At 40.3% G+C, this 10,107-nt stretch overlaps 1 protein-coding gene across 2 annotated transcripts in view; it reads left to right on the forward strand.

Moving 5' to 3' along the window:
• Positions 1–9,205, forward strand: part of RFC4 (replication factor C subunit 4) — an 81,940-nt gene extending 72,735 nt beyond the window's left edge. For both annotated transcript variants that reach the window (XM_089675591.1, XM_089675590.1), the window contains exons 9-11: positions 6,540–6,620; positions 6,747–6,863; positions 9,007–9,205. In XM_089675591.1, the coding sequence (XP_089531717.1) occupies positions 6,540–6,620; positions 6,747–6,863; positions 9,007–9,102 (294 nt within the window). In that variant the 3' untranslated portion in view covers positions 9,103–9,205. The remainder of the gene's footprint in view (positions 1–6,539; positions 6,621–6,746; positions 6,864–9,006) is intronic.
• The last annotated feature ends 902 nt before the right edge of the window (positions 9,206–10,107 follow it).

Below are 10,107 nucleotides of genomic sequence, written 5' to 3' on the forward strand. Positions count from 1 at the left end.
TTATTCCATTGCTCCATGTTTCCTTCCCCAGGAGAAAAATAACTTCCTTAAGGTCTTACGTACAGACTCTCAGGTCAAAATGGCACCTCTCAGTTGTCTTCTGCATGACGGTTCTGGGCTTAATGGTAATCTACATTGAGGCAGTTTCCTTTGCCCAATTTCACTCCAATCCTCTTCAATATGGTATATTCCCGATGTGAAACAAGCAGATCCAATCTTTGGATCACACAGTGCTCCTATCCAACTGAAGTTTTCCCTAATCTGGTGGAATATCTGTCATGGAATTGGGAAAGGTGTTCCTTCACATGCCTTGGAAGGCAGTGGTAAGGAATGCCAGCCTTATAGGCTGGGGAAGAGTTTACTTCTTGAAAAAAAGGGGGAGAGAACAATGTTCTTGGACAACTTGCCAGCCAGCTTGCTAACAACCGAATTAACCTGTCTAACAGTATGCGTTTATAACAGGGGTTTAGTTAGCACACATTTGCAAATACATACGTAAGCCACAGAGCCACGACACGGCACCCTGATCATCTGTGGTCCTAACTCTAAAATTTATGAGTCCCCATAGTAGAGGCACATGCATTTAATGGATAGATCAAGGGCAGGTGGACCTGAGGGAGCCACCCCTCTTAAAGGCAAAGGAGTGCACTGGACCCCAGCATGTTCAGGGTGCCGTGTCGTGGCTCTGTGGCTTACGTATGTATTTGCAAATGTGTGCTAACTAAACCCCTGTTATAAACGCATACTGTTAGACAGGTTAATTCGGTTGTTAGCAAGCTGGCTGGCAAGTTGTCCAAGAACATTGTTCTCTCCCCCTTTTTTTCACTATGTGATGCCTGTTTATGTGTCCTTGCTTCATAAGCCAGTTATAGACTTGGGCGGGTGGCCACTTTTATGCATGTTTGAGTTTTTGGTACGTGGGTGCACTAGGGCCCTGGTTGCCATTGTGCTACATGCTGGGGTCCAGTGCACTCCTTTGCCTTTAAGAGGGGTGGCTCCCTCAGGTCCACCTGCCCTTGATCTATCCATTAAATGCATGTGCCTCTACTATGGGGACTCATAAATTTTAGAGTTAGGACCACAGATGATCAGGGTGCCGTGTCGTGGCTCTGTGGCTTACGTATGTATTTGCAAATGTGTGCTAACTAAACCCCTGTTATAAACGCATACTGTTAGACAGGTTAATTCGGTTGTTAGCAAGCTGGCTGGCAAGTTGTCCAAGAACATTGTTCTCTCCCCCTTTTTTTCACTATGTGATGCCTGTTTATGTGTCCTTGCTTCATAAGCCAGTTATAGACTTGGGCGGGTGGCCACTTTTATGCATGTAAGAGTTTACTTCTCCCTGAATTTCCAGGGGATATGGTCCTCAGAAGAGTTGAAATTTCCCATCAACATGCTGGAACTGAGAGCCAGTAAGTTATCTCGCAACACTGGACCTCCTTTCTGCAAGGCCACACAGTCAGCAGTCAGACAGTGCCACAAGAGTGACCTACATAAACCGTCAAGAAGGCACCAGAAGCCAGCCTGCCCAAGGAGAAGTCTGCTACTCTCATGTGCAGAAACTTGCATTCCAACTCTCTCAGCCTTCCATATCCCTATAATGGGCAATTGACATGCAGAATACCTAAGTCACCAACTACTAGACTTTGGAGAGTGGTCTCTGCATCCTGGGATCTTCCAAAATCTTAGTCAAAGGTGGAGAATACCAGATGTGGACATCCTGGCCTCCAGGTTCAATAATGGGCTGGAAAATTTGTAGCCAAGACTAGGGATCCTCTAGCCTTTGCAGTAGATTTTCTGGTGATTCTGTGCACTCGCTTCAAACTAGCCTATGCCCTCCCTCTGATGAAGATCCTTCTTCGACTGCTGTGCAGATAGGAGGAAAAGATTCTGATTTATGCCAAGCAAAGAAGAAAAAACTCACATTACAAGAAAAATACTGGGATTTTTGAGGTTCCACAAAAAATATAGATAATAATGAAAGCTAAAATGTTACAATATTTATCAAATCACTTTAAAAAAAATGCATTGAAATATATAAAAATTCATGATGATACTTATTCAAAAATATTCTGGTGCAATATTTCTCTCTACATCTCACCTTTTCAGGCTTCTTCAGGAGATCTTAAATATGACACCTATAATAGTGAATTGATAGTTATTTAATATAACAATAAGGTTAAATACCTTCAATATATAGCTCAAAAACAAGACACAATGCAAATCTCATACAGACATTTCAAAGATTGAAAATGAATGGAGGGCAACTCACCAAATAGTTCATACTGGCTCAAATAGACAAGTAGGATGTAGATTATAGTACAATTAAGTTGGACAAAAAATGCTCAAATAAGCCCGGACAGGCTGGCACCTCAGATGACTGCTGAAGGGGCACAATCAAGCTAAACATAAGAGTAAAAACATCAACCACCTCTGATAGTTTTCAAAAAATGCTCAAAAAGCTTAAATAATCACCAATATACCTATGAAAAGGATGACATAACCATCAGTAGTTCTGAGTACTCAGTATGCAGCAATTAACATCATGTTTGATAGTGTTACATCGTAGAAAACCAAAATGCTTCTTGGTCCAAATTGGACACTAGAATAAAATATAGCTTTTCTCTCTATTTTTTCTTTTCTTCTCTTGGTATATTTCCTAATTTAGGGATGTGGTGTCGTACTCCCTTCTGATCACAATTCTTCTGATTCTTATTTATGGTGATTCTCATTGTACCAAATTGACCCTGAAGAATGTGGTACACAGACATACCCAGACTTCTGGAAGATAAGCTTTCACCTCTTCTAAACAGATTCGCAGGCCTAAGGTCCCCGTATTCCATCCTGCTTCTCAGTCACTGGCTTTAATAGCATGGCTGTTGAAACCCAGTCCTAAAAGATAGGGTTATTTCTGACTTACATTCCCAGTTTAGTCAGAGCTAGAAAATCCAAATCCTACAAGATTTAGCATCACAAATGGAAAGCTAACTTTGCCTGGTGTGAAGACAGATGACTGAACTTTAGAGAATTCTGTATTGCATGAATTTGGGCCTTCTTCAATCTGGCCTTGGTCAGCATTTGTACCTGAATAGCCTCTGTTTTATTCATTCTCTTCAGAAAACTCTTGCCCTCCATTCAGAGATACCCTTATTAACCAAATATAGACATTCCCATGGAAAACCTCACAGGTTGCCTTCCTGGTCATTATTATGTCTATTAGGTTTGTTTTTGAATTGTCAGTTCTTTCTTGTAAAGAGCTTTTCTTGATTTGCATGGTAAAAAGGTGATTTTAAATCATAAGACTTACTCTTTGTGTTGCTTGGAGGTCCTCATAGTGAACATCCTACTTGCCAATCCACCATTGCCAGGTGGCTTAGACAAATTATTTCCAGAGCTTACGCACTAAAGGGAAGTGTTCCCCCATTCCCCAACAGAGCGAAGTCCACCAGGGCTATTGGTGTCTCCTGGGCTTTTCAGCATCAAGCATCTGTATCCCAGATTTGCAAAGCTGCCACCTGGTCCTCTGTCCACACATTCTCAAGTGGATGTTCAGCCCTCAGCTGATCCAAGCTTTGGGCATAAGGTGCTTCAAGCTGTTATTTGGGTTCTTTAACCCTTGTTCTTTCTGTTGGCCTGCTGGAAGCCCTGTTTTGCTATGTTGCTCCCCATGGGGGATATAATTTCAGGCTTACTGGACTGGTAACACACGATGCTGGGGAAATATTCACAGACTGCAATAAATAAATTTTTTTCTTATCCATTATAGTTACAGAATATCTTAAAAATTTGGGTTATATTGCCACCTACAGAAGGGCTGGGCATTGGTATACAAAAAAACTGTAAGCACAGAGTATTACTCATATGTCTACTTCCAGCATGCCTCAATCTTTTCTTGTTTGTGTCCTAGGTGAATTAGATGTCTCTCATCTTAATTTTACAGTACCAGACACAGGAGTTGACTCTTAGACCATGGGTTATGCGCCGCTACCTTTAAGTGATTGTATACTAGCAAAAAAGCTTTGCTGGGAACCCCCCCAGTGTATACATATAGCCCTGCCGACCTTTTTAGACTTCATTTTTTTTGCTAGCATCCTTAGGCATCCCTTCTCCTGTTGGAGTTTTGTTTTTCTATTTTTCACTAGTTTTCCTTCAGCTGGCATCTTATGGCTCCTTGGCAGTTGATAGATCGGTTACCCGCGATGTACATCTTGAGCCCCATGGTCAGAACCTGCAACAGTGGGGTTCACCTGTAATGTTTGCTTCGTGCACTGCATCCTGCATTTTGCGCTCATCTTGGTTCATGGTGTGACAAACGTAGGTCAGACCACTGCCCTCTTCACCGACTTGTGACAAATGACTGGTCAATCTCACACTGTGCTGTCACTGATATGGTACAATGACACTCTCAGCCTCACCCTGCACAAAGTTTTTCCAGGTTGCAGGACCACAATCTAAGTGCCAGCAGACTGAGAGCTATCATTGCTGGGTTTAGTTAACCACTTCAGTTCCAGAAGGTTTTACCCCCTTCATGACTAGGCTATTTTTTGCTATACTGCACTGTGCTACTTTAACTGGTAATTCAACGCTGTACCCAAAGAATATATGAAATGTATATAATTTTTTTTCACATAAATACACCTTTCTTTTGGTGGTATTTGATTGCCACTGGGTTTTTTTACTTTTTGCGATATAAATGAAAAAAGACCAAAAATGTTGAAAAAAAACCTATTTTTTACTTTCTGCTATAAAATATATCCAATAAAAATAAAATCAAATTTCGTCATAAATTTAGGCCAAAATGTATTCTGCTACGTCTTTTATAAAATAAAAAGATCCCAATCGGTGTATATTGACTGGTTTGCATGAAAGTTATAGCGCCTACAACTATGGTGTGTATATATACTGGATTTTTTTTTTAATACTTCTAATGGCAGTGGTGATCAGCAACTTATAATTGTGACTGTGGGAGTGCGGCGGGCAATCTGATACTGATTAACTGCCACTGACATCATCCCGATTCCTACCACATGCTTGCTAATGCAGACTCATTGCTTGAAGCAGTATGTTCTAGTCTCTGGATGTGCACCTAATACAGCCCATCCCCCTACATATTCTTCCGACCACAAAAAAGGTGGCTATTCCTAGAAGGATTCTTTGTGTTCCTCATCAAGCCAATTGAGCCTTATCTAATGATTTGCCCAAGTGAGTGAGGTTACTTCTTCCTCATAATTTTGTTGCTTTGTACAGTATAGAATGGGAGTTTAAGAAAAATTGACTGTTCCCGCTATGGACCTGACCTGTCTTGCATTCGATAGTCGATCTACTGTTTCCATTGATGGCATTTTCTACTTTAAAGATTCGGTTGACAGATGTTTGGAGACTCTTTTGAAGTCCTCTTTTGCCTTGTCTGGTCCTTGCCAGACTATGGTAAACTAGATGAGAGAAATCAATAGTAAACTCTCTCGACATGTTTATGATCCTAATCTTTCTGCAGGATTACAACTCTTGGCCTCAGCACTGCTCTTCTGTATAGACTCCTTGGAGAATGTGATCTGTCAGATCCCAATACTGTCCTTTTTTTCTATGCAGAATCGTATGGCTAAAAAGTTGGTCATTGGAACACCCTCATGAAAGGTGCTTTTCCCCCCTCTTTTTAGAAATTCCCCTGGGCAAAACATTGAAGTGGGTACTGAGGAAGAGGACTCCTACTCAATTATACTAAATCACACTTCCTTATTGAATGGGCCTTCTCTGCGCTATGCATATGATCTGTTCACCCCCTCAGATAGTCATCATCTTCTGAAGGTCCTTCACTGTGTGGCAGACCCTCCACCACCAAGTCCACCAGACCTGCTTAAAAACCTTATCTGCATTAGAGGTTCACTCTCACCCCTTGATAGTCTCACTCCCATCCACTTAACAATACATGTCCCGTAATGCTCCTTAAATCATCTATTTTAATTACTGTAGTAACCAGCCTTCTGGCTGGTCTGTAGACCTGTTACTAAGGCTACTGCAGCAGCGTGGCTTTTGCCTGGTTTTCTATAAACCTACCAGTATATCTCTCATATGAGGTATCCTCTAACTTTTAATAGCAACTGTGATGAGATTTATTCACTATCTATCCACACTTCATTGTAGTTTTTACATTGCTGAATCCACTATACCTTGCGGTGCTATATCATTAAAACTTAATTAACCCTGAGCTTTACCAGGGTGCCTTGGAGATTCTTCTTCCTTTTTTTTTTTTTCTTTTTATAAAGGCTCCAGAGTCAAATCTTTGAACGATAGACCCACACACCAGTGGTCTCACTTCCTTCCACCTCTTGACACCTTTCTCTGGCTTTATGTCTGTCAAAAAAAGGCTACCAGTTGGAAACAGAATGTGATAAAAACCTGGCAGAGGGTCTGAACATTCCCCACTTTATCCAACATGGCTGGTGTGTTGGCTCATGTGATTATGTTCATTACTTTTCTTGGTACCACATATCTGCATATATTTAATGTTGAACAAAACATTTTGAATTTTATTTTAACAGGTGATCCCTAAAGACACACTTAATTCAGTACTGGCTGCTTGTCAGAGTGGACTATTTGAGAAACTAGAAACCATGGTTATGGTAAGAGCACCTGTTAAGTTATTGGCTTAAGTGTCAGAAACCCTTTATAACATTTGTTTGTAAAAATAGTCCTAAAAACACAAGTCCTATTTTTAACTGGAATTTTTAAATGTATTCCTTCCACAGAGTCTGATAAATAATGGCCATGCAGCAACACAGCTTGTAAACCAACTCCATGATATCATCCTTGAACGAGAGGACCTGACCGATAAACAGAAAGCAGCTATTGCAGAGAAACTTGCTGTAAGTCTTGCATTTGTTCTATTTTTGTTAAATGTGTTCATATAAAATTTTAATGCATGGCATTCACAACATAACATTAACTTTTATTGATATTTTGATGCTTTTAAAGTGTGTTTGTGGCCAGGCTATAGATTTACAAGATTGCCGTATGAAACTATGGAGCTGCAGCCAGTGTGAAGCAATTCAGCCTCAGAGTTTACAGTGGAAACACTTAAGTCATTCTCTTAGCAGTGCAGCATACCGTGCTCTTCCTTGCCTGTGCCCTTGTTTACAGAGATCTGGAAGACTGCTAATATCACTTTGGAATTGTGGTGGAGGAGGGGCAGGCAAGTAAAGCTGAACTGCTTAGAGAAGGATTTGAACAACTTCAACAAGCATCTTACCGGTATAATTTTTTACTGCTGGAGGCCATCTATTTTGTTATAAAAGCTGCTTGATTGCTTTTATAGGCGGTGGATCGCCCACAAGTGCCTTTCCGTGTCTTCGTCCTACTAGCTCACCATAGAGCTTTTCAAGGACCAGAAGGTTCCCTGATGAGCTCTATGGTATAGTTTCCCCAGCTGTAAACAGTGCTGTTTTTTAAATCGGAAAGCATCTGATCACACCTTTCTTTGTTTGATCAAATGCTTTTAAGGGCAGAGGAGACATCTGGGGTCCAATTGCCATAAGCGTCAGAGCGAGAGCAGTAATACTACCACCAGACCTCTTCTGTACCTCTCCGCTGGTAACCTGCAAAGGCTTTTAAGGCATTGCCTATGGAGACTTTTAAATACCATAGTTTGGTGCCATTTCGCAGGAGTGCGCAATTTTAAAGTATGACACGTTAGGTGTCTTATTTACTCCTCCACCATTGACTCCCCCTTTGTTTGTAAGATACATGCATGTTTTTAGCCCCCAAGTGCATAACTTTACATTTATCAGCATTAAACCTCATTTGCCACATAGTTGCCCAATTAAACCGTGCATTGAGGTCGGCTTGTAAGTCAAAGACATCCTGTAAGGGTTTGAGGTTATTTGTACTGACCTTACATTTTAGGGCCTCAAGAATTGATATTAGCAGTCAGAACATCAGAACTGATCAATTTTCAAATATACCATAGTTTGTAGACCCTATACCACAGGTGTCAAACACAAGGCCCGTGGGCCGAATCCGGCCCTCCAGGCCATTTCATGTGGCCCTTACACCTCTCCTGCAGGTACCCCCTTGTCTCCGCCCCCACCTTGTCTCAGCAGTCAGCAACAGAGAGAAGAATAGAACTCCTCTGCCAAATCCTGCACCTCTCAATGCAGCTGCAGCACCCCCTCATCTCTGCCTCCCCTAGTTTCAGCATTCAGCAGACTCTGGTAACTGACTCCACTCCTCCTCGGGTCCTTCTACAGACCCTGCACTTTCTGCTTTCCAGCTCTGCCCCCAAAGTGGGTGCACGGTGATGTTAGGCACGGTATGGGATTCTTGACATCCGATGGGGGGGGGGTGCTCTGGACATCTAGTCTTACAGATACAACCGACTCTTTGATGGCAACCATAATGCTGATATGGCCTGCGATGAAATGGAAATGGCGTTTGACACCCCTGCTCTATACCTTTTCACACAAACTAAATAATATACAATTATTTTTCACGAAAGAAATGAAGGAGAATACATTTTGACCTAATTTTTATGAAGAAAGATTATTTGCAAAATTGTATAACAGAAACTAAGAAAAGCATGATTTTTTTTTCCCAAAATGTTCCAACGTTTTTCCTTTTTATATAGCAAAAAAAAAAAAAAAAAGTGTTTAAATACCACCAAAAATAAACTTTTTGTCTCAAAAAATTATATAAAATTCATTTGGGTACAGTGTTGCATGACTGAGTAATTGTCATTCAAATTTTCTGAAAGCGCCCCAAAGGTGCTGCATGCTTCATCATTGGTGTGCATTCAGAAAATGCAGGATATAATAGAAGTCTATGGGAAACTTTGGGTAACCTGCACAAAAACTGCAGATGCACCGCGGTTTGGCCCTAACAGCTGTAAGAGTTGCACTTCAGGATACAAATCTCACTACATAACCAGTCACATTCTTTTTTATGCAGGAGGAATTTTAATGTGTTATCTTACTGAAGACTATTATTACTAATTATGTTCATCTCTCTTGGCAGGAAGTTGACAAATGTTTGGTGGATGGAGCAGATGAATACCTGCAAATGCTCAGTCTTTTTGCAGTTGTTATGCAACAGATGACTCAAAACAACTAATACAGCTATTTCCCAATGGAGTCCGTCTTGATTTGTTGTATACACTTTGTGTAAATGTTTGCATCTTTTTGAAAAAAATTAAATATATATCTATTTTTTGTAAGAGTGTTACGGTTTTGGCAGCAATAGCTTTTCATATAGTATTATTGTATTGTAAACTCATTTGACTAGGCAAGTAACAAAGAGCACACCTATAAAGTAGCAACTTTTGATTGTGATTATTAGGAAGTGATGTCTTGAAAATTACTGAACATTGTTATATCCACATTTGAAAATTGCCCAGTCAGTGTCTAAAAATACAGAGTTTAAAGACAAACTTGACTTTAAGGAAAGCCTGTGCTAAGAGAATTATGGAGGGTGTAATTGCTGGCAAACTTCTGAAAATGTTTGTTGCTCAGCTGGTATCCAAATTAAATGACTTTTGTGTCACTGGCTCAAAAAGTATGCAGATTGGGAGTTCTGATGTTAGTTGTGGCATGCTTCTCCCAACTTACTGATTCAGACAGTATTTAAGCCATAAATGCCAGATGGCTAACTTTTTTTTAGAATTTCATTATTGGCGGCACTATTCCCAACTAGCACAGGTTATCATGGGCACTTCTTCTGTATCTCTTGACCACGTAAACCTAATTTCATTTTCATTAAAAAGCTTTATGTGGGAAAAATCTTGCAGGCATATTCAGCAAGGCAGTTTAGAGCAAAGCTGAAGAGGACAGTACTAATAGCAATTATATTTCCATTTACTGAAGCCAAGTAACTGAAAGGTTAACTGAATAGTTGCCATGGTTTATTTCAGTTTGCGCCATTAAAATTAACCTGTGCCCAGATCATGCAGATTTAAGCATTTACATTTTTTTTTGTTTGAACAGGCAGTAAAAGCACTTGAGAAAACACTCTCATTCATCTCTATATCTATTCATAAAGTGGAGAAAAATAATTTTTAAATTTCAGAACACAGTAAAATCTTAGCTTTTTTTTTTCTATGAGAATTTGTATTAAAACTAC

This window comes from Staurois parvus, unplaced genomic scaffold, assembly GCF_062004578.1.
Source record: "Staurois parvus isolate SC_StPar_1 unplaced genomic scaffold, SC_StPar_1.0 ptg000155l, whole genome shotgun sequence".
Lineage (NCBI taxonomy): Eukaryota > Metazoa > Chordata > Amphibia > Anura > Ranidae > Staurois > Staurois parvus.